The 23,838-nt window shown below is 57.4% G+C and overlaps 1 protein-coding gene and 6 non-coding genes across 7 annotated transcripts in view; all 7 read left to right on the plus strand.

Annotated features, from left to right (window-relative positions):
• The first annotated feature begins 8,754 nt into the window (after window positions 1-8,754).
• Window positions 8,755-8,873, plus strand: LOC114489807. The gene has a single exon (XR_003683884.1). It is a non-coding gene; the product is annotated as a 5S ribosomal RNA (ribosomal RNA).
• A 693-nt stretch (window positions 8,874-9,566) lies between these two features.
• On the plus strand, window positions 9,567-9,685 carry LOC114489845. The gene has a single exon (XR_003683919.1). It is a non-coding gene; the product is annotated as a 5S ribosomal RNA (ribosomal RNA).
• Window positions 9,686-13,287: 3,602 nt separating this feature from the next.
• LOC114489833 lies at window positions 13,288-13,406 on the plus strand. Its single transcript, XR_003683908.1, has one exon. It is a non-coding gene; the product is annotated as a 5S ribosomal RNA (ribosomal RNA).
• A 696-nt stretch (window positions 13,407-14,102) lies between these two features.
• On the plus strand, window positions 14,103-14,221 carry LOC114489822. The gene has a single exon (XR_003683897.1). It is a non-coding gene; the product is annotated as a 5S ribosomal RNA (ribosomal RNA).
• Window positions 14,222-17,822: 3,601 nt separating this feature from the next.
• On the plus strand, window positions 17,823-17,941 carry LOC114489811. The gene has a single exon (XR_003683886.1). It is a non-coding gene; the product is annotated as a 5S ribosomal RNA (ribosomal RNA).
• A 693-nt stretch (window positions 17,942-18,634) lies between these two features.
• LOC114489806 lies at window positions 18,635-18,753 on the plus strand. The gene has a single exon (XR_003683883.1). It is a non-coding gene; the product is annotated as a 5S ribosomal RNA (ribosomal RNA).
• A 4,728-nt stretch (window positions 18,754-23,481) lies between these two features.
• Window positions 23,482-23,838, plus strand: part of LOC114489791 (gamma-tubulin complex component 5-like) — a 31,724-nt gene continuing 31,367 nt past the window's right edge. Inside the window, exon 1 of the mRNA XM_036013545.1 lies at window positions 23,482-23,631. Coding sequence (XP_035869438.1) covers window positions 23,486-23,631 — 146 coding nt within the window. The 5' untranslated portion in view covers window positions 23,482-23,485. The remainder of the gene's footprint in view (window positions 23,632-23,838) is intronic.

Consider the following 23,838-nt stretch of genomic DNA (forward strand, 5'->3'; position numbering starts at 1 on the left):
ATTCTCCGGGAAAACTTTTCACCTGTGCTAGGTGTCTCTTAATTCACCTTCGGAGTCAGGAGCTGGTTATAGAACATTTCATGTACCTTGATATTTTTTCTTTCATTCAGTATTGTTAATATATATCTACTATCTGCAAGACAATGTGCTAGATGCTGGCAAAGAAAATGAAGCAGTGCAAAACAAAGTCCCTATAAATTTCTACTTTCTATTCTTGTAGGCCTGGTAGACAATTCATAATGTCACATGTACTATTATTTCAGCAAATTCCCAGTGTTACAAACAAGCAACCAATGGCCTTGTGTCTGTCCTCCTCTTTGGTAGTCCAGGACTTTGCACATACTTCATCAATTTTTCCATAAATATCAACAAGCCGTTCTCACCACCCTTTTAGGTCTCAGGTCTGAATTCATTAAAAACCCTTTTGAGGCAACCATGGCTCAGGTTGGCTATTTCTATCCCAGTGTGTGTAGAGAAGCATGTGACTGTGTTTTCGTTCATTCTGAGCACTGAGGTCTGTAGAAACAACATTCTTCTATCTCAGTACATCCTGTAGAAGAATGCATTCTCCAAAAACAGCTTCTCTGTTAATATGCTGGTAGACAAATTATTTCATTTTTACCCTGTCCAAACTGTCCCACGATCTATAGAATGAAGAAAACATTTCTGAGGCATCTTTTAGAAGTGTTCTGAAGAATGTTTGAATAAGTATGAGGGACAGAACATACTTGTATTTATCTACTTATATATTCATCTATCTGTTTTCCATCCTGTTAGAAAAGATACCATATATGGACCAGAAATTTCTCTTTCAGCACAGGAACTTAGACAATGCTCTTTATTACTTTCAATCTCCATTTTAACAGAGCAAATAATGTCCTGCCTGCCTGATTCTTTTTTGATTCTTTGTGAATATAATCGAAAGCTGCTAACAAAGTATCAGCACATAAGGAAAGTAAGCCTACCAGCGTGTCATTGAATTAGCATTAGTAGTTTGGTGGAGATTTGAAAATGTTTCCAGCAAACTGCTTCAGCCTGCTCTCACCAAAGGGGATAACTCCTGAGTGGAGAAAATAGCCACATGGCCTCACTATTAAGAGAGATTCTTAATGGTGTGTCACAACAAAGAATAATGAAAAGAGAAATATAAACAGAAAACATTGCAGCCTATACTTCAGCCACATCATGGAAACAAAGCACTCAGACACCAAACTGTACCAACTCCCTCCAGCCTCCCCTAGCTCAGTCCCACTACAGTGCCAGCACTGATGGCCCTGCACAGCTGCTGACTGTAGGAAGCATCACTGCTCACCTGGCCAGCGCAAAGTTAGCGTGAGACAGAGTTCAGAGCTGAAGCGAAATTGGTCTGAGGTATATGCCCCAGAAAGTGGAGCATTTTCATAAGATCAAATGTTCCTTTAGAGCGAGACAGCTGCTACATCCACATGGTCAGTTTGAAGTCCAAGGCCTCAGTAAACAACACAGCAAAGGAAAGTGTTCATTTCATTTGTTAATAAACATTTCTGGAGGGCCTATTGGACTGGATGTAAACATTTGAAAGATAAAAATTTGATGAGCCCCCCTCAACAGATCTACAGGGGTATCAAAAATCTCCATCAGTCTTGTCTTACTCTCAGAGTAATTACCACAATATACCATTTGCCATCAGTCTTCACCACAGGTACGGTCCTCATGTCATCAAAAGAGGAACAATTATACTATTTAGAGAAAGATAGTCAGCAGAAACAAAGCCATACTCAAGCTGTTTTGTACTGAAGCTCAGGCTGTTTTGTACTGAAGCTCAGATGTAAAAACCCCTTCTTCAAAACAATCAATAAGGCCAGTTTTGCTGATAGAAAATATTCCTCATTTCTTTGTATGACAAGGTTTTTGGATCTTAGAATTATGCAGTAATGGTGAAGAGAATAAAGAGTTTTGTTTAGAATGGTAAGTCTTCATTCGTTCAGTAAATCTCCAGACCTCGTCATCCAGTAGGAACAACGAGGTTGCGTTTTCCTGAGCTTTGCTAGCTTGGAAGTCTCCTTTGAGTTACTGCAGAGCCTTAACCCTTGACTAGTTTCTAAATCCCCTTCTCTGCAGTCCCCTGGGGCTTCCTGTGCAAGATTTAGGTTAAGGCCACATAGGCCTGAATCCACCCATCCCGCTTTCTCAAAGAATTGACTGCACATGTGCACTTGAGAAGGACTCTTAGACTGCAGGGCTCTGGGTGCTCTTTGGGTGTGGAGCTTCTCAAAGAGCTCTGGTGTTGGGAAGTGTCCTGCCTGGTTTCAGGGACTGTAGCCTCCTTAACTGACAGAAAGGTACCATGGCTAGATCTGAGTGAAAATGTGTTGGGGCCATGAGCCACTAAGGACACAGAGCACTTCTTCATGGCAGGAGCACAGCCCCTGCCTTCCTCATATGCTCCTGCTTGGCCAGGGAAGATGACTGGATAGCCAATGATAGATAATGTTCCTTAAGTGGGGGAAAACCTATGACAGGCACTTTTGTGAAGGGCCATCAGGGAAGAACTGACGGGTCTATAAGGAAGGGGCAGAAAGCCCCTCACCCCTTGGCTTTGTCCTAGCCTGAGTCTTCACTCTATCTGGAAAAAGCCTCCTAATCTCTTGGCTGCTTTGCTCTGCCTGTCTGACTCAGCCTGAAAACACTCCCAAAGGCAGCTGTGGCCTTGTACTGGAACAGACAGCTCCAAGGGGCAAATCAGACCAGAGAAAGACTATTCATTGTTTCCTTTGAGGCTTGCTGTTCTCCGTTGCTTTGAGTCACACACTTGAGGTCAAGGTGACCCTGACCAGAGCCAATCCCTTGGTTTCTTCAACTGTATCTAAAATTGATGTCAGTTTTTCAGGGCTGCAGCTTTATGGACAGTAATTAATGGGCTTTGCCTGCACACTACCTATCTCTGTGTGAGGTGAACTCAATAAAGATGCATGGAAGAATGTGTTTGAAATTCTTCTCTTCGGAGATATTGGGCACCTTTCTTCCCCCCAAAACTATCATGTCTTGGTAGACTTATTCTCATCTGTGTCAGTGGGGGAGCTCTAAGTAGGGCTAGGGCTAGGTCTAGGATTAGGGTTAGGGTTACGGTTAGGGCTATGGTTAGGATTATGGCTAGGGTTAGGGTTAGGGTTTGGTTTAGGGCTTGCGTTAGATTAGGTTAGTGTTAGGGTTAGGGCTACAGTTAAGGTTAGGGTTAGGGTTAGCATTATGGTTAGGGCTGGGCCTAGGGCTAGGGCTAGGACTAGGGCTAGGGTCAGGGTTAGGGTTAGGCCTAGGGCTAGTGTTAGGGTTAGGGTTGAGGCTAGGGTTAGGGCAAGGGCTAGGGTTAGGGTTATGTTTAGGGTTAGGGCTAGGTTCAGGGCTAGGATTAGGGCTAGTTTTAGGTTTAGAGTTAGGTTAGGGTTAATGTTAGGGCTAGGTTTAGGTTTAGGGTTAGCGTTAGGGCCAGGACTGGGGCTAGGGTTATGTTTAGGGTTAGGGTTAGGGCTAAGGTTGGGTTTGGGATTGGGGTTGGAGTTAGGGTTAGGGTTAGGAGTTAGAATTAGGTTTAGGCTAGGGGTAGGTTTGGGGTTAGGATTTAACATTGGGGTTAGGGGTTTGGGTTATAAATTGAGGTTAGTGTTAGGGCTAGGGTTAGGTTTAGTGATATGGTTAGGTTTAGGGTTAGGGTTAGGACTAGGGCTAGGGATACAGATAGGGCTAGGTTTAGAGTTAGGGTTAGGGCTAGGATTAGGGTTAGGATTAGGTTTAGGACTAGTGCTAGGGTTAGTGTTAGGGTTAACGTTAGGGTTAGGATTAGGGTATGGCTGGGGCTACATTTAGAGCTAGGGCTAGGGCTAAGGCAAGGGATAGGGATAGGGCTAGGTTTACGGTTAGGGTTAGGGCTAGGGTTAGGTCTAGGGCTAGGGCTCACGCTAGGACTAGGGTTAGCTTTAGGGTTAGGGCTAGGGATAGGTTTAGCTTTAAGGTTTGTGTCAGGGTAGGGTCAGTGTTAGGGTTAAGGGTCAGGATTAGGGTTAGGCCTAGGGTTAGGGATAGGGCTCGGGTTAAGGTTAGGGTTAGCACTAGGGTTAGTGGTAGGGTTAGGCATATGGATAAGGCTTGGGTTATGGCTAGAACTAGGGCTAAGGCTAGGGCTAGGGTTAGGATTAAGGTTAGGCTTAGGGTTAGGGTTGAGGATAGGGCTAGGGTAAAGGCTAGATTTCGGGTAAGGGTTAGGGTTAGGGTAAGAATTATGGTTAGTGTTAGGGTTATGGTTAAGGCTAGGGCTGGAGCTAGGATTAAGGTTAGGGTCAATGTCAGGACCAGGATAAGGTTAGGGCTATGGCGAGGGCTGCAGTTAAGGTTAGGGTTATGGTTAGGGCTAAGGCTACGACTAGGGCTACAGGTATGCCTAGAGCTACAGCTACGGCTAGGGCTACAGCTAGGGTTAGGGTTAGGGTTAGGGTTACAATTAGGGTTAGCGCTGAGGCTAGGGTTAGGGTTAGGGTTGGGGCTAGATCTAGGGCTTGGCCTAGGTCTACGGTTAGTATGAGGGCCAGAGTTAGGGCTAGGGCTAAATCTAGGGTTAAGGTTAGGGTTAGGGTTGGGCCTAGGGTTAGGGCTAGGGCCAGGGTTAGGGTCAAGTTTAGGCTTACAGTTAGGATTAGGGCTAAACCTAGGGTTAGGGTTCGTGCTAGGGTTAGAGTTAGGCTTAAGGTTAGGGTTAGTGCTAGGGCTACATCTTGGGCTAGGGTTAGTGTTAGGGTTAGAACTAGGGCTAGGGCTAGGGTTAGGACTAGGGCTAGGGTTAGGGTTGGGGTTAGTGTTAGGAGTAGGATTACTGTTAGGACTAGGGTTAGGGTTAGGTCTAGTGCTAGGGCTACATCTTGGGCTAGGGTTAGGTTTAGGGCTAGGGTAACGGTTACGGTTATAGTTAGGTTAGTTTTAGGCTTAGGGCTAGGGTTAGGGTAAGGGTTTCAGTCAGGGTAAGGGTTAGGGCTTGGGTTAAGTTTCAGGCTATGGGTAGGGCTAGGGGTAGGGCTAGCATTAGGTTTAGGGCTAGGGTTAGGGTCAGGTTTAGGGTTAGGTTTATTGCTACAGCTATGGCTAGGGTTAGGAATAGGTTTCAGATTAGAGTTAAGGTTAGACCCAGGGCTAAATTTAGGGTTAGGGTTAGTGCTGGGGTTTGGGTTGGGTTTGCTGTTAGGTGTAGGGCTAGGGCTCAGGATACGGCTAGTGCTAGGGTTTGGGATAGGTTTAGGGTTAGGGTTAGGGTTGGGGTAGTGTTAGGGTTATGGTTAGAATTAGGGCTAGGGCTAGGACTAGGGCTATAGCTAAGGCTAGGTTAGGGCTAGTGTTTCTGTGAGGGTTGAGGAAGGCTAGGGCTCATGGTAGGGTTAGGGTTAGAGTTGGCCTTGGGGTTGGGGATTAGGTTGCTCTTGGGGTAGAGTTAGGGTTAAGGTTAGGGATAATGCTAGGGTTAGGTTTAGGTTTAAGTTTACATTTAGGGTTAGGGTTAGGGTTACTGAGAGAAATAGGGCTAGGGTTATGGTAAGAACTACGATTAGAGTTAGGGATAGGGCTAGGTTTAGGGTAAGTTTTAGGTCTAGGGTCAGATCAGGGTCAGTTTCAGGTTCAGGGTCTGGGTCAAGGCTCAGGTTAGGATTAGGGTTAGGGTTAGAGTTTGGTTTACAGTTAAGGTTAGGGTTAAGGCTAGGGCTGGGGTAGGGTTAGCTTTAGGGTTAGATTTTGTTTTGATTTTTGGTGGGGTTGTGGTTAGGATTATGGTTAGGATTAGGCTCAGGTTAGGCTATGGCTAGATTAGGCTATGGCTAGGGCTACACTTAGGGTTAGGTGTAGTGTTAGGTTTAGAGTTTTGACTAGGGTTAGGCCTAGGGTTCCTATTAGGGTTAAGGCTAGTTTAGGATTAAAGTTAGCTTTAGAGTTAGGGCTACTGTTAGAGCTAGTGTTAGGGCTAGGGCTAGTGTTAGGGCTATGGTTAGGGTTAGTGCTAGGGCTAGCTCTAGGGTTAGTGTTAGGGTTAAGGTTATAGATAGGGCTTCAGTTAGGGTTAGGGTTATAGTTAGGTCTGGGGCTAGTGTTAGTGTGAGGGTTAGGGATAGGGTGAGGGACAGGGCTACTGTTATGGTTAGGGCTAGGGTCATGGCTAGGGTTAGAGTTAGGGCTAGGGTTACGGTTGGGTGTAGTTCTAGGGCTAGTGCTTGGAGTAGGGTTTGGGTTGGGGTAGGGCTAGGGTTAGGTTTAGAATTGGGGTTAGGGATAGGGATAGGATTAGGGTTAGTGCTAAGACTAGAGTTAGGGCTAGGGATAGTATTAGGGATAGGTTTAAGGTTAGAGTTAGGATAAAGTTAGGATTAGGGCTAGGGCTAGGTTTAGTGTTAGGTATAGGGCTCTGGTTAGCACTTGGGTTAGAATTAGGGTTTGGGTTTGGGCTAGCGTTAGGGCTAGGGATAGTTTTAGGATTAGGGTTAGTGTTAGAGTTAGGGTTACAAATAGGATTAGGGCTAGGGCTAGAGCTTGTGTTAGGGTTATTGTTAGGGCTAGGGTTAGGATTAGGGGTAGGGTTAGAGCTAGTGCTAGGGTTAGGGATAGGGTTAGAGTTGGATTTGAGTGGGGGTTGGGGTTAGGGTTAGAGTTAGGACTAGAGCTATGTTTACGTTTAGGGTTAGGGTTATGGCTAAGTCAGTGCTAGGGTTACAGTTAGGGTTGGGGTGTTGGTTGGGGTTGGGGTTAGGGGTATGACTAGGGTTAGGGTTAGTGTTAGGGCTAGGTTTAGGGTTAGAGTTAGGTTTGAGATTATAGTTAGGACTAGTGTTTCGGTTGGGGCTAGGATCAGGGTTAGAGCTAGTGATGTTGTTAGGGTTACATTTCAGGCAAGGGCTACAGCTAGGCTAGGGCTAGAGTAAGGGTTGGGGTTAACGTAAGAGTTAGGGCTTTGGTTAGGGTTGGGGTTAGGGTTAGGGTTAGGGCTAGGGTTAGGATTAGGGTTAGGGTTTGGGTTATGGTTAGGGCTAATACTTAGAATTAGTTTATTTTTAGGTTTCTGGCTATGTCTAGGGCTGGGGCTAGAGCAAGGCTAAGAGATAGGATTGGTATAGAGTTAGGGATCAGGATAAGGTTAGTGTTAGGTGTACTCCTAGGGCTAAGGTTAGTGTTGGAGTTAGGGCTCGGACTGGGTCTAGGGTTAAAGGTTATGGCTAGAGTTAGGGTTAAGGCTATAGCTAGGGTTAGTTTAAAGGCTACCCATAGGGTTAGGGTTATGGTTGGAGCTAGGGGTAGGGTATAAGTTAGGGTAACGTTTATGCTTGGATTAGGGTTAGAGTTATTGCTATGGATAGGTCAAGGGTTAGTGTCAGGGTTAAAAATATGGCTAGTGCTCAGGTTAGGGTTAGAGTTGGAGTTAGGTCTAGGGCTTGAGTTACGATTAGTGTCATGGTTAGGATTAGGGCTTGGTGAGCATTATGCATACGGCCAGGATCAAAACTACGTTTAGACGTAGCTCTAGAGTTATGATTCTGTCCAACTCTACGGCTGAGGCTAGCAGCACAGTGAGGGTTAGGATTAGGGCTAGTACATACCAATCTCAGGACGGTTGATTTATGAGGGAACTGCCCAGAACACACTGAGGGTGCAGCAGTTTTTGACAAAAAATGGCCTGAAACCTGGGTGCCACACTCCTTATCTCCGAATCTCTCCCCAAGTGACGTTGTCGTTGTTGTTCTTGTTCTTCTTCTTGTTGTTGTTTCCCTCATTGAGAAAACTCCCCAAAGGGAAATATTTTCCCAACGTGGAACAGGTGAAAGGAAAAACAGCAGGAGCACTCAATGGCATCAAAGTCAACGAGGTCAAAAACTGTTTTGGGCAGGGGAAAGAAGCCTCCGTAAGTGTATCGCATCCAATGGAGAGCGTTTTGAAGGCCACTGAAGTTTAACCATGGAAGAACACGTGCACCATGTTTATCTAAATAAACCGTGGGAGTTTGGGGTTCCCCCACTCATAGAAGTGACGTCTATTGTGTTTGTCTTGCTCCGACTGCCTTCTTTGACTTCGCCAACTACTGTCCATGTCCATCCGTGCCGTCGCCAAAGGGAAGACGTCCTTCTTTTTCACCGCTGAGTAGGGTTCCGTCGTGTGAATGTCCCAGCGCTGATTCATCGCCTTTCCCCCTGACGGCACGTGGGCCGCTGCCCACATTTTCGCTGATGCCAATCACGCTGCAAGGAACATCCGGGTGAATCCATTCTTTCCGATGAGCGTCTCGGGTTCCTTCGGATACATTGCTGTCACGACCAGCGCGGAGGCGGGGTTCCTGAGTGGGGGCGACGGGAGATTAAGAAAGACACAACACAGTGTCAGGCAAAGCAGGGGCCAGGTGGGACACTGTCCCCTGATGGAGAGACAAGGAGCCGGGAACATGGTCTCCGCCTTTATTTTCTAGGGGTTGGTTGGTTAGCCAGAGCTCACGGACATGTGGCAAACTCAGGCAGACGCTGCAGGCACGGACTGATGGGTTCCCAGGCTATGGACCTGCTACATGTGCTGTGTGCCAAAGTTCCGGCGCATCCAGTTGCAGCTTGCGACTATGTATGGGGGGGGGGGGGGGGGGCCCGCGGAGCAGCTGGGTGGCGGGTGGACGGCCCGCCGGAGGGGGACGGGCGCGGGCCGGGGAGGGCCGGCGGCCCGGTCGCGGGGCTCCCCGGGCTCTTGAGGCTCCCGGTGGCGGCCTCCCTCGTCTACGGCCATACCACCCTGAACGCGCCCGATCTCGTCTGATCTCGGAAGCTAAGCAGGGTCGGGCCTGGTTAGTACTTGGATGGGAGACCGCCTGGGAATACCGGGTGCTGTAGGCTTTTTGCCCTGCTTTTGCATCTTCCCCGGCCGCGGCTTCGGACCGCGGCCGGCCGCCGCCTCCTCGAGCGGGCGCGGGGGCCCCCCGCAGGCTCCCTGGCAGCGCGCTGCTCCCCGCGGGTCTCCCGGCCGCCACCTGCTGGGCAGGGCCCCCCTGCCCGGAGGCCGCGCCCGGGACCGGTCCGTGGGCGTGTCCCACACAGCGGCCTCCGGGTGCAAGCCCCCGGCTCGCCCGCCTCCCCACACCCCGATACCCCGCCACCCCCCACCGCCACCCCCGCCGGGCCTCGACGGCCCCGGAATGCCCCTCGCGTTTCCCAGGACCCCCGACCCCAGCCCCCTGGCCCGGTGGCCAGCGTTCGCCCAGGAGCGCTGGGCGCCAGGAAGCCGTGCCCACCACGGCGCAGGGACGGAGCGTCCCGCGTGCGGGCCCGGGGCGCACGTCCCCCGGCCCGTGGGAGGACGCGGACGCCCGCACGGCACCGCCCCGCACCCTTCAGGCTGCCTCCGGCCGGGAGCCGGCCCCGGCAACAGGGGAGCGTGGCCGGTCGCCGCGTGTGCAAGGGGTGGCCCGCGGGGCAGCCGGGTGTCGGGTGGACGGCCCGCCGGAGGGGGACGGGCGCGGGCCGGGGAGGGCCGGCGGCCCGGACGCGGGGCTCCTCGGGCTCTTGAGGCTCCCGGTGGCGGCCTCCCTCGTCTACGGCCATACCACCCTGAACGCGCCCGATCTCGTCTGATCTCGGAAGCTAAGCAGGGTCGGGCCTGGTTAGTACTTGGATGGGAGACCGCCTGGGAATACCGGGTGCTGTAGGCTTTTTTGCCCTGCTTTTGCATCTTCCCCGGCCGCGGCTTGGGACCGCGGCCCGCCAGCCGGCCCGCCGGGCCCTCCTCCAGTGGGCACCGGGCCCCCAGCGAGCTCCCTGGCCCGGGGGCTCTCGGGCCCCACCTGTTGGGTGCGGCCGCCTGCCTGGAGGCCACGCCCAGACCGGGTCCGTGGGCGCGTCCCAACCTGTGGCCTCCGGGTGGAAGCTCCCCCATCCCGCCCCCCCAGCAACGCCCCCCCAAGCCCCCCCAAGCCCCCCCCCCCCGTCCCCCCCGGCCCGACCGGCCCTCTCCGGCCCTCCAACCGCCCCGGAATGGCCCTCCGTCCTCCCAGGTCCCCGGTCCCCAGCCCCCAGTCCTGTTGGCCAGCGTTAGGCCAGGTTCGCTCGGCGACCCCGAGCCCTGCCCGCGGTGCTGGGATCCGGGCGTCCCCCGTGCAGGCTCTGGGCCCGCGTCCAGGGACCACGCTCATTGGAATGTGCCCCAAAATGCAATCAAAGCTTGTCCCGGCAAGGGTCGGGGTGCCCTTCTCTTGAAAGAGTGGCCAAGGCACTCTGAGACGCTCTCCCCTTGAGAGAGTGGCCGCGCCGCCGGGCCGTCCCTTTTTCCCCACACGATCTCCGTGGTCCTCGGGAATTTGTTCGCTGCAGCCACAACACACGGTCCCTGCGGGCTGGGGTCCTCATCGAGCACGTCTTCGTTGGATAAGGTCCAGACGATTCCTTGGCTTGCTCGTGCTTCAGTGTCCTGCTCCTAAAACTTTGGACTCCCCCAAAGTTTGGAGGGCACGCTCTTCTATGGCTTCCGACAGACGTCGTTTGACCTTTGAGGCTTACCGGCTACGATCCGTTCTGAAGTGCTTCTTTGGCGTGGTTTGAGCAAGGGCCCCAGCTCCAACCCAAAGGGAGCTGGCTTCCCGTCGCCGCCACGGTCGCCACCCACGGACCGTCACTGGGTGGCTTTTCGACTACCCGTTCAGCCTTCAGCCCACAGCACGTCGTTCTCCAGCACTCGCACTCACGTCCTCTCTCAAGAAGGCACCGCCTCTTGCTTGCCCCGACACACGGGGCCCCAGTGACAGAGAATCAGCACACAGACCACGTCCCCCAACAAAGTCCAGCTCACTGCCCAAACCGAGAAGCTCTGCCGGGCCTGGTCCCCGACTCCAACCTGCAGGGCAGAGGAAGGGCACGTCCCCGCCAGCGGGGCCCATCCCTGCCTCGTTTCCCTGCGGACAGACACGGCCTCGTGACACAGCCTCAGCCCTCCAGTGCACTCGGAGGGCAAGTCCCTTTGGACTCAGGACACCCAGCAAGATGGGCTGCGGGAAGACGCCCCAGCGGGTAGGGTGCCTCCGGGTGGGCACACCTGAGCCGGGCTCTCTCGGCCCCTTCCTCGCACCCAAGACCTGAAGCCCCAGTCGGGGTTCCTGCTTTCCAGGAACCTGGTCTCTGGAGCAGGGAGGGATTCGCAAGCTCGAGGGGCGTCCGCCTGCAGACCGAGCCTACCGTCTCGGCCTCTCCCTACGCCCACAGACAGACGCCAGACAGGGAAAGGAGCGCGCTGTGGGTCCCCGCCTCGGCATCCGCAGTCCATCAGTGCCGACGGGCTGGCGAAAGGAAACATCCAAAAGACCCGGCCCAGGTTTCTGGAGCGCATCCTCGCGCCTATCCAAAGATGGGCTCTCTGGGAAACGAAAGGGTTCCCTTGCACGGTTGGAAGTCTCTCTCCAAGAAAGTTTAGGGAACCGTGTGCTGGCAAGAAACAAAGACGGGGTCGTGGGGTGTGAACTGTAAGTGGCCAGCAAGGGGGGTGGGCAGGAGGGTGGGGGTGGGGGGCTGCATGTGGGCCTTCCTGGAGTTGAAGGGCTTTTCCTCCCTTTCAAACATGGAATGTGTGGGGGATACCGAGTTCATGAAATCACATGGGTTTCGGGTGTCCGACTCTGTCCTGCATCCCCCGTCTATTGTATTGTGTTTGCACCGCCCGAAAGTCACGTCTCTTCCCATCACCATTTATCCCCCCCCCCCCCCCCCCCCCGCCCCCCGCGCTTTCCCTGCCGGGGCCTCCCTCCACCCCCGTTTCCCTCCGCCCTCCTGTAACGACCATGCTGTCGTCTGCCGGTGAAGTTCCGCCCCTCACCCCCCCCCCCCGCCCCCCAAATCCCTTCTCATGCTCAACCAGCTCGCCTGCCCCAGCCCCTGTGACAGCCACGCGTCTGCTTCTATTTTGTTGGTGAGTTATTTTGTTCAATAGATTCCACATACGAGGGGGGAGGGCGAATCCCAAACATTCAGAATTATCTTCTGCAGGGCAGGCCCCTTGTCGTACAGCTTTGCCCCACCCCACCCCCAGCTGTTTTAAGAATCCATTTGTATCTGCGTAGCACCTGGCGCCGTTGGGAGAGGCTGCGTTCGGCTACAGTAAACTATTGGAAGGGAGGGTGCGGCATTGTGCTCACACCCGTCTCACGATGGGTGATTTACGAGCGGACTGCCCAGAACACACTGAGGCTTCAGCAGGTTTTGATAGAAAAGGGCCTGACCCCTGGGCCCCAGCCTCCTTATCACCGAGTCTCTCCCCGAGTGACGTTGTCGTTCTTGTTGTCGTTTCCCTCGTTGAGAAAAGTCCCCAAAGGGAAGTGTTTTCCCAACGTGGAACAGGTGAAAGGAAAAACAGCAGGAGCACTCAATGGCATCAAAGTCAACGAGGCCAAAAACTGTTTTGGGCAGGGGAAAGAAGCCTCCGTAAGTGTATCGCATCCAATGGAGAGCGTTTTGAAGGCCACTGAAGTTTAACCATGGAAGAACACGTGCACCATGTTTATCTAAATAAACCGTGGGAGTTTGGGGTTCCCCCACTCATAGAAGTGACGTCTATTGTGTTTGTCTTGCTCCGACTGCCTTCTTTGACTTCGCCAACTACTGTCCATGTCCATCCGTGCCGTCGCCAAAGGGAAGACGTCCTTCTTTTTCACCGCTGAGTAGGGTTCCGTCGTGTGAATGTCCCAGCGCTGATTCATCGCCTTTCCCCCTGACGGCACGTGGGCCGCTGCCCACATTTTCGCTGATGCCAATCACGCTGCAAGGAACATCCGGGTGAATCCATTCTTTCCGATGAGCGTCTCGGGTTCCTTCGGATACATTGCTGTCACGACCAGCGCGGAGGCGGGGTTCCTGAGTGGGGGCGACGGGAGATTAAGAAAGACACAACACAGTGTCAGGCAAAGCAGGGGCCAGGTGGGACACTGTCCCCTGATGGAGAGACAAGGAGCCGGGAACATGGTCTCCGCCTTTATTTTCTAGGGGTTGGTTGGTTAGCCAGAGCTCACGGACATGTGGCAAACTCAGGCAGACGCTGCAGGCACGGACTGATGGGTTCCCAGGCTATGGACCTGCTACATGTGCTGTGTGCCAAAGTTCCGGCGCATCCAGTTGCAGCTTGCGACTATGTATGGGGGGGGGGGGGGCCCGCGGAGCAGCTGGGTGGCGGGTGGACGGCCCGCCGGAGGGGGACGGGCGCGGGCCGGGGAGGGCCCGCGGCCCGGTCGCGGGGCTCCCCGGGCTCTTGAGGCTCCCGGTGGCGGCCTCCCTCGTCTACGGCCATACCACCCTGAACGCGCCCGATCTCGTCTGATCTCGGAAGCTAAGCAGGGTCGGGCCTGGTTAGTACTTGGATGGGAGACCGCCTGGGAATACCGGGTGCTGTAGGCTTTTTGCCCTGCTTTTGCATCTTCCCCGGCCGCGGCTTCGGACCGCGGCCGGCCGCCGCCTCCTCCTCGAGCGGGCGCGCTGCCCCTCCGCAGGCTCCCTGGCAGCGCGCTGCTCCCCGCGGGTCTCCCGGCCGCCACCTGCTGGGCAGGGCCCCCCTGCCCGGAGGCCGCGCCCGGGACCGGTCCGTGGGCGTGTCCCACACAGCGGCCTCGAGGTGCAAGCCCCCGGCTCGCCCGCCTCCCCACACCCCGATACCCCGCCACCCCCCACCGCCACCCCCGCCGGGCCTCGACGGCCCCGGAATGCCCCTCGCGTTTCCCAGGGCCCCCGACCCCAGCCCCCTGGCCCGGTGGCCAGCGTTCGCCCAGGAGCGCTGGGCGCCAGGAAGCCGTGCCCACCACGGCGCAGGGACGGAGCGTCCCGCGTGCGGGCCCGGGGCGCACGTCCCCGGGCCCGTGGGAGGACGCGGACGCCCGCACGGCACCGCCCCGCACCCTTGAGGCTGCCTCCGGCCGGGAGCCGGCCCCGGCAACAGGGGAGCGTGGCCGGTCGCCGCGTGTGCAAGGGGTGGCCCGCGGGGCAGCCGGGTGTCGGGTGGACGGCCCGCCGGAGGGGGACGGGCGCGGGCCGGGGAGGGCCGGCGGCCCGGACGCGGGGCTCCTCGGGCTCTTGAGGCTCCCGGTGGCGGCCTCCGTCGTCTACGGCCATACCACCCTGAACGCGCCCGATCTCGTCTGATCTCGGAAGCTAAGCAGGGTCGGGCCTGGTTAGTACTTGGATGGGAGACCGCCTGGGAATACCGGGTGCTGTAGGCTTTTTTGCCCTGCTTTTGCATCTTCCCCGGCCGCGGCTTGGGACCGCGGCCCGCCAGCCGGCCCGCCGGGCCCTCCTCCAGTGGGCACCGGGCCCCCAGCGAGCTCCCTGGCCCGGGGGCTCTCGGGCCCCACCTGTTGGGTGCGGCCGCCTGCCTGGAGGCCACGCCCAGACCGGGTCCGTGGGCGCGTCCCAACCTGTGGCCTCCGGGTGGAAGCTCCCCCATCCCGCCCCCCCAGCAACGCCCCCCCAAGCCCCCCCAAGCCCCCCCCCCCGTCCCCCCCGGCCCGACCGGCCCTCTCCGGCCCTCCAACCGCCCCGGAATGGCCCTCCGTCCTCCCAGGTCCCCGGTCCCCAGCCCCCAGTCCTGTTGGCCAGCGTTAGGCCAGGTTCGCTCGGCGACCCCGAGCCCTGCCCGCGGTGCTGGGATCCGGGCGTCCCCCGTGCAGGCTCTGGGCCCGCGTCCAGGGACCACGCTCATTGGAATGTGCCCCAAAATGCAATCAAAGCTTGTCCCGGCAAGGGTCGGGGTGCCCTTCTCTTGAAAGAGTGGCCAAGGCACTCTGAGACGCTCTCCCCTTGAGAGAGTGGCCGCGCCGCCGGGCCGTCCCTTTTTCCCCACACGATCTCCGTGGTCCTCGGGAATTTGTTCGCTGCAGCCACAACACACGGTCCCTGCGGGCTGGGGTCCTCATCGAGCACGTCTTCGTTGGATAAGGTCCAGACGATTCCTTGGCTTGCTCGTGCTTCAGTGTCCTGCTCCTAAAACTTTGGACTCCCCCAAAGTTTGGAGGGCACGCTCTTCTATGGCTTCCGACAGACGTCGTTTGACCTTTGAGGCTTACCGGCTACGATCCGTTCTGAAGTGCTTCTTTGGCGTGGTTTGAGCAAGGGCCCCAGCTCCAACCCAAAGGGAGCTGGCTTCCCGTCGCCGCCACGGTCGCCACCCACGGACCGTCACTGGGTGGCTTTTCGACTACCCGTTCAGCCTTCAGCCCACAGCACGTCGTTCTCCAGCACTCGCACTCACGTCCTCTCTCAAGAAGGCACCGCCTCTTGCTTGCCCCGACACACGGGGCCCCAGTGACAGAGAATCAGCACACAGACCACGTCCCCCAACAAAGTCCAGCTCACTGCCCAAACCGAGAAGCTCTGCCGGGCCTGGTCCCCGACTCCAACCTGCAGGGCAGAGGAAGGGCACGTCCCCGCCAGCGGGGCCCATCCCTGCCTCGTTTCCCTGCGGACAGACACGGCCTCGTGACACAGCCTCAGCCCTCCAGTGCACTCGGAGGCAAGTCCCTTTGGACTCAGGACACCCAGCAAGATGGGCTGCGGGAAGACGCCCCAGCGGGTAGGGTGCCTCCGGGTGGGCACACCTGAGCCGGGCTCTCTCGGCCCCTTCCTCGCACCCAAGACCTGAAGCCCCAGTCGGGGTTCCTGCTTTCCAGGAACCTGGTCTCTGGAGCAGGGAGGGATTCGCAAGCTCGAGGGGCGTCCGCCTGCAGACCGAGCCTACCGTCTCGGCCTCTCCCTACGCCCACAGACAGACGCCAGACAGGGAAAGGAGCGCGCTGTGGGTCCCCGCCTCGGCATCCGCAGTCCATCAGTGCCGACGGGCTGGCGAAAGGAAACATCCAAAAGACCCGGCCCAGGTTTCTGGAGCGCATCCTCGCGCCTATCCAAAGATGGGCTCTCTGGGAAACGAAAGGGTTCCCTTGCACGGTTGGAAGTCTCTCTCCAAGAAAGTTTAGGGAACCGTGTGCTGGCAAGAAACAAAGACGGGGTCGTGGGGTGTGAACTGTAAGTGGCCAGCAAGGGGGGTGGGCAGGAGGGTGGGGGTGGGGGGCTGCATGTGGGCCTTCCTGGAGTTGAAGGGCTTTTCCTCCCTTTCAAACATGGAATGTGTGGGGGATACCGAGTTCATGAAATCACATGGGTTTCGGGTGTCCGACTCTGTCCTGCATCCCCCGTCTATTGTATTGTGTTTGCACCGCCCGAAAGTCACGTCTCTTCCCATCACCATTTATCCCCCCCCACCCCACCCCCCCGCCCCCCGCGCTTTCCCTGCCGGGGCCTCCCTCCACCCCCGTTTCCCTCCGCCCTCCTGTAACGACCATGCTGTCGTCTGCCGGTGAAGTTCCGCCCCTCACCCCCCCCCCCCGCCCCCCAAATCCCTTCTCATGCTCAACCAGCTCGCCTGCCCCAGCCCCTGTGACAGCCACGCGTCTGCTTCTATTTTGTTGGTGAGTTATTTTGTTCAATAGATTCCACATACGAGGCGGGAGGGCGAATCCCAGACATTCAGAATTATCTTCTGCAGGGCAGGCCCCTTGTCGTACAGCTGTGCCCCACCCCACCCCCAGCTGTTTTAAGAATCCATTTGTATCTGCGTAGCACCTGGCGCCGTTGGGAGAGGCTGCGTTCGGCTACAGTAAACTGTTGGAAGGGAGGGTGGGGCATTGTGCTCACACCCGTCTCACGATGGGTGATTTACGAGCGGACTGCCCAGAACACACTGAGGCTTCAGCAGGTTTTGATAGAAAAGGGCCTGACCCCTGGGCCCCAGCCTCCTTATCACCGAGTCTCTCCCCGAGTGACGTTGTCGTTCTTGTTGTCGTTTCCCTCGTTGAGAAAAGTCCCCAAAGGGAAGTGTTTTCCCAACGTGGACCAGGTGAAAGGAAAAACAGCAGGAGCACTCAATGGCATCAAAGTCAACGAGGCCAAAAACTGTTTTGGGCAGGGGAAAGAAGCCTCCGTAAGTGTATCGCATCCAATGGAGAGCGTTTTGAAGGCCACTGAAGTTTAACCATGGAAGAACACGTGCACCATGTTTATCTAAATAAACCGTGGGAGTTTGGGGTTCCCCCACTCATAGAAGTGACGTCTATTGTGTTTGTCTTGCTCCGACTGCCTTCTTTGACTTCGCCAACTACTGTCCATGTCCATCCGTGCCGTCGCCAAAGGGAAGACGTCCTTCTTTTTCACCGCTGAGTAGGGTTCCGTCGTGTGAATGTCCCAGCGCTGATTCATCGCCTTTCCCCCTGACGGCACGTGGGCCGCTGCCCACATTTTCGCTGATGCCAATCACGCTGCAAGGAACATCCGGGTGAATCCATTCTTTCCGATGAGCGTCTCGGGTTCCTTCGGATACATTGCTGTCACGACCAGCGCGGAGGCGGGGTTCCTGAGTGGGGGCGACGGGAGATTAAGAAAGACACAACACAGTGTCAGGCAAAGCAGGGGCCAGGTGGGACACTGTCCCCTGATGGAGAGACAAGGAGCCGGGAACATGGTCTCCGCCTTTATTTTCTAGGGGTTGGTTGGTTAGCCAGAGCTCACGGACATGTGGCAAACTCAGGCAGACGCTGCAGGCACGGACTGATGGGTTCCCAGGCTATGGACCTGCTACATGTGCTGTGTGCCAAAGTTCCGGCGCATCCAGTTGCAGCTTGCGACTATGTATGGGGGGGGGGGGGGGCCCGCGGAGCAGCTGGGTGGCGGGTGGACGGCCCGCCGGAGGGGGACGGGCGCGGGCCGGGGAGGGCCGGCGGCCCGGTCGCGGGGCTCCCCGGGCTCTTGAGGCTCCCGGTGGCGGCCTCCCTCGTCTACGGCCATACCACCCTGAACGCGCCCGATCTCGTCTGATCTCGGAAGCTAAGCAGGGTCGGGCCTGGTTAGTACTTGGATGGGAGACCGCCTGGGAATACCGGGTGCTGTAGGCTTTTTGCCCTGCTTTTGCATCTTCCCCGGCCGCGGCTTCGGACCGCGGCCGGCCGCCGCCTCCTCGAGCGGGCGCGGGGGCCCCCCGCAGGCTCCCTGGCAGCGCGCTGCTCCCCGCGGGTCTCCCGGCCGCCACCTGCTGGGCAGGGCCCCCCTGCCCGGAGGCCGCGCCCGGGACCGGTCCGTGGGCGTGTCCCACACAGCGGCCTCCGGGTGCAAGCCCCCGGCTCGCCCGCCTCCCCACACCCCGATACCCCGCCACCCCCCACCGCCACCCCCGCCGGGCCTCGACGGCCCCGGAATGCCCCTCGCGTTTCCCAGGACCCCCGACCCCAGCCCCCTGGCCCGGTGGCCAGCGTTCGCCCAGGAGCGCTGGGCGCCAGGAAGCCGTGCCCACCACGGCGCAGGGACGGAGCGTCCCGCGTGCGGGCCCGGGGCGCACGTCCCCCGGCCCGTGGGAGGACGCGGACGCCCGCACGGCACCGCCCCGCACCCTTCAGGCTGCCTCCGGCCGGGAGCCGGCCCCGGCAACAGGGGAGCGTGGCCGGTCGCCGCGTGTGCAAGGGGTGGCCCGCGGGGCAGCCGGGTGTCGGGTGGACGGCCCGCCGGAGGGGGACGGGCGCGGGCCGGGGAGGGCCGGCGGCCCGGACGCGGGGCTCCTCGGGCTCTTGAGGCTCCCGGTGGCGGCCTCCGTCGTCTACGGCCATACCACCCTGAACGCGCCCGATCTCGTCTGATCTCGGAAGCTAAGCAGGGTCGGGCCTGGTTAGTACTTGGATGGGAGACCGCCTGGGAATACCGGGTGCTGTAGGCTTTTTTGCCCTGCTTTTGCATCTTCCCCGGCCGCGGCTTGGGACCGCGGCCCGCCAGCCGGCCCGCCGGGCCCTCCTCGAGTGGGCACCGGGCCCCCAGCGAGCTCCCTGGCCCGGGGGCTCTCGGGCCCCACCTGTTGGGTGCGGCCGCCTGCCTGGAGGCCACGCCCAGGCCGGGTCCGTGGGCGCCGCCCAACCTGTGGCCTCCGGGTGGAAGCTCCCCCATCCCGCCCCCCCAAGCCCCCCCGCCCCCCCCCCCGCCCCCGGCCCGACCGGCCCACTCCGGCCCTCCACCGCCCCGGAATGGCCCTCCGTCCTCCCAGGTCCCCGGTCCCCAGCCCCCAGTCCTGTTGGCCAGCGTTAGGCCAGGTTGGCTCGGCGACCCCAAGCCCTGCCCGCGGTGCTGGGATCCGGCCGTCCCCCGTGCAGGCTCTGGGCCCGCGTCCAGGGACCACACTCATTGGAATGTGCCCCAAAATGCAATCAAAGCTTGTCACGGCAAGGGTCGGGGTGCCCTTCTCTTGAAAGAGTGGCCAAAGGCACTCTGAGACGCTCTCCCCTTGAGAGAGTGGCCGCGCCGCCGGCCCGTCCCTTTTTCCCCACACCATCTCCGTGGTCCTCGGGAATTTGTTCGCTGCAGCCACAACACACGGTCCCTGCGGGCTGGGGTCCTCATCGAGCACGTCTTCGTTGGATAACGTCCAGACGATTCCTTGCCTTGCCCGTGCTTCAGTGTTCTGCTCCTAAAACTTTGGACTCCCCCAAAGTTGGGAGGGCATGCTCTTGTATGGCTTCCGACAGACGTCGTTTGACCTTTGAGGCGTACCGTCTCCGATCCGTTCTGAAGTGCTTCTTTGGCATGGTTTGAGCAAGGGCCCCAGCTCCAACCCAAAGGGAGCTGGCTTCCCGTCGCCGCCACGGTCGCCACCCACGGACCGTGACTGGGTGGCTTTTCGACTACCCGTTCAGCCCTCAGCCCGAAGCACGTCGTTCTCCAGCACTCGCACTCACGTCCTCTCTCAAGAAGGCACCGCCTCTTGCTTGCCCCGACGCACGGGGCCCCAGTGACAGAGAATCAGCACACAGACCACGTCCCCCAACAAAGTCCAGCTCACTGCCCCAACCGAGAAGCTCTGCCGGGCCTGGTCCCCGACTCCAACCTGCAGGGGAGAGGAAGGGCACGTCCCCGCCAGCGGGGCCCATCCCTGCCTCGTTTCCCTGCGGACAGACACGGCCTCGTGACACAGCCTCAGCCCTCCAATGCACTCGGAGGCCAAGTCCCTTTGGACTCAGGACGCCCAGCAAGATGGGCTGCGGGAAGACGCCCCAGCGGGTAGGGTGCCTCCGGGTGGGCACACCTGAGCCGGGCTCTCTCGGCCCCTTCCTCGCACCCAAGACCTGAAGCCCCAGTCGGGGTTCCTGCTTTCCAGGAACCTGGTCTCTGGAGCAGGGAGGGATTCGCAAGCTCGAGGGGCGTCCGCCTGCAGACCGAGCCTACCGTCTCGGCCTCTCCCTACGCCCACAGACAGACGCCAGACAGGGAAAGGAGCGCGCGGTGGGTCCCCGCCTCGGCACCCGCAGTCCATCAGTGCCGACGGGCTGGCGAAAGGAAACATCCAAAAGACCCGGCCCAGGTTTCTGGAGCGCATCCTCGCGCCTATCCAAAGATAGGCTCTCTGGGAAACGAAAGGGTTCCCTTGCACGGTTGGAAGTCTCTCTCAAAGAAAGTTTAGGGAACCGTGTGCTGGCAAGAAACAAAGACGGGGTCGTGGGGTGTGAACTGTAAGTGGCCAGCAAGGGGGGTGGGCAGGAGGGTGGGGGTGGGGGGCTGCATGTGGGCCTTCCTGGAGTTGAAGGGCTTTTCCTCCCTTTCAAACATGGAATGTGTGGGGGATACCGAGTTCATGAAATCACATGGGTTTCGGGTGTCCGACTCTGTCCTGCATCCCCCGTCTATTGTATTGTGTTTGCACCGCCCGAAAGTCACGTCTCTTCCCATCACCATTTATCCCCCCCCACCCCACCCCCCGCCCCCCGCGCTTTCCCTGCCGGGGCCTCCCTCCACCCCCGTTTCCCTCCGCCCTCCTGTAACGACCATGCTGTCGTCTGCCGGTGAAGTTCCGCCCCTCACCCCCCCCCCCCGCCCCCCAAATCCCTTCTCATGCTCAACCAGCTCGCCTGCCCCAGCCCCTGTGACAGCCACGCGTCTGCTTCTATTTTGTTGGTGAGTTATTTTGTTCAATAGATTCCACATACGAGGGGGGAGGGCGAATCCCAAACATTCAGAATTATCTTCTGCAGGGCAGGCCCCTTGTCGTACAGCTTTGCCCCACCCCACCCCCAGCTGTTTTAAGAATCCATTTGTATCTGCGTAGCACCTGGCGCCGTTGGGAGAGGCTGCGTTCGGCTACAGTAAACTATTGGAAGGGAGGGTGCGGCATTGTGCTCACACCCGTCTCACGATGGGTGATTTACGAGCGGACTGCCCAGAACACACTGAGGCTTCAGCAGGTTTTGATAGAAAAGGGCCTGACCCCTGGGCCCCAGCCTCCTTATCACCGAGTCTCTCCCCGAGTGACGTTGTCGTTCTTGTTGTCGTTTCCCTCGTTGAGAAAAGTCCCCAAAGGGAAGTGTTTTCCCAACGTGGAACAGGTGAAAGGAAAAACAGCAGGAGCACTCAATGGCATCAAAGTCAACGAGGTCAAAAAACTGTTTTGGGCAGGGGAAAGAAGCCTCCGTAAGTGTATCGCATCCAATGGAGAGCGTTTTGAAGGCCACTGAAGTTTAACCATGGAAGAACACGTGCACCATGTTTATCTAAATAAACCGTGGGAGTTTGGGGTTCCCCCACTCATAGAAGTGACGTCTATTGTGTTTGTCTTGCTCCGACTGCCTTCTTTGACTTCGCCAACTACTGTCCATGTCCATCCGTGCCGTCGCCAAAGGGAAGACGTCCTTCTTTTTCACCGCTGAGTAGGGTTCCGTCGTGTGAATGTCCCAGCGCTGATTCATCGCCTTTCCCCCTGACGGCACGTGGGCCGCTGCCCACATTTTCGCTGATGCCAATCACGCTGCAAGGAACATCCGGGTGAATCCATTCTTTCCGATGAGCGTCTCGGGTTCCTTCGGATACATTGCTGTCACGACCAGCGCGGAGGCGGGGTTCCTGAGTGGGGGCGACGGGAGATTAAGAAAGACACAACACAGTGTCAGGCAAAGCAGGGGCCAGGTGGGACACTGTCCCCTGATGGAGAGACAAGGAACCGGGAACATGGTCTCCGCCTTTATTTTCTAGGGGTTGGTTTGACAGAGCTCAAGGATATTTGGTGAACTTAGGCAGACGCTCCAGGCAGCGATGGATCGGCTCACAGACTAAGTGATACACATGTTTTCTGGAAAAGTTAGAGTGCACTAACTTGCAGCTTGCAACTAGGTGTGGGTGGACCGTGGAGCAGCTAGGTGTTGGGTGGACAGCCAGAGGGAGAGGTGGGCGTGTCCGGGGAGGGACGGCAGCTTGGAGGCGGTGCTCGGCACCTGTTCGCAGCCTCCCCGGTTTACGGTGAAAAGTTTGAGGTGTTTTTTGAAAAATGTACATCGGCTGCAGATAAGGGGGAGAGGTGACGGAGGGTTCTCTATGCTAGCAAAATATGGAAGAACAAATATTCACTGCTTCTGATGGGTTGCAGACTAGAGTAACTAAGTTCACACACATTGGTATGTGGTGGCTGATCCAGTGGCACAAGCGGTCTTTTGTCCGTGGGCCCACATTCATTATTACCTGGTCAAGTATCCCTATCTCTTCTCTCACTATCCACATGCTGTAATTTCATTTAGGAAATTCCTTAACTATAGGAATGCAATATAATAAACTACAGGAAAACCTACACGATCCCTGAAAGAAAAACTATAGACATCTATGTAATAGGCTTCCAAATGGTTATGAGCAATACTTAACAGAAACAGGTTAGAGCCTTGCTGGTGTGGCTCAGTGGATTGAGCGCTGGCCTGCAAACCAAAGGGTCCCGGTTTGGATTCCCAGTCAAGGCACATGCATGGTTTGCAAGCCAGGTCCCCAGTAGAGGGTGCGGGAGAGGCAACCACATTTTGAAGTTTCCCTCTCGTTGTCCCTTCCTTCCTCTCTCTCTAAAAATAAATAAAATCTGAAAGTTAAAAATCTTGAAAGAAACAGCTTAGAGGTAGAGTTTTATTTCACAAACGACAGCTTTGTCTGATGGAGTTTATCCAGTCCTCCCGCGTTGCTGACAACCGCTGCAGTGCGCACTACGCAGCGTGCCCCGTGCAGACAGAGTGGGGAAAACTGAGAGATCACCTCCGGATCTCTCCGCAGATGGTCTCTCCGCAGATCACCTCCGGAAGGACAAGCAAGGTTGGAGAAGGACGGACAAATGCCATTTTCTGGTACCTGAAAAGGCAGGTGCAAATGGGAACACTGAATGACAACTAACCGGCTGCTCTAAAAACATCAGAAGTTAAAATCATCAAGGTTTTAATCCGACGTACAAAACTTTAGGAGTTAGGAGTCTAACTCCTAAATCTACCAACGGAAGGCTGGAAAACGCACACTGCAGTCACAACTAGGATGACACCCGCGCCTCAGGGTGGCGGGACCGCGAGTTCTCGCGAGAACTACCTCACCTTCCTCCCGAGCAATGCAGAGGGGTCGCGAACTCTCGCGAGAGCGACTCAGGCTGGGCGCCCGGGAGGCGGGGAAAGATGGCGCGGCCAGGCCCGTCCTGGAGTCGGCTGGACAGACAGCAGGAGCGCGATGTGCGCGAGCTCGTGCGCCATGTGGCAGGCCTCTGGGATGAGGCGGACCCCAACTTCCAGCTGTGCCTGAACTTCGCCTGGTCCAACTTCAGGTGCGAGGCGTGATGCTGGGCGGGGCCAGGAAAGGGTTGGTCAGGGTCTGCACTGCCCTGGTGCCCGCCGGGTCCGGTCGTCGGTCGTGCGGGACCTGAGTCTGCCCGGTAGGCGTCCTCCCTCGCCGCACCGAGCGCAGCACCCAACGCAGCACGCTCTTTTGAATGGATGGGCCAGTGAGATTTAGGGCAAAGTAATGGTCGCGC

Source organism: Phyllostomus discolor, chromosome 12 (assembly GCF_004126475.2).
Source record: "Phyllostomus discolor isolate MPI-MPIP mPhyDis1 chromosome 12, mPhyDis1.pri.v3, whole genome shotgun sequence".
NCBI classification, from domain to species: Eukaryota; Metazoa; Chordata; class Mammalia; order Chiroptera; family Phyllostomidae; genus Phyllostomus; species Phyllostomus discolor.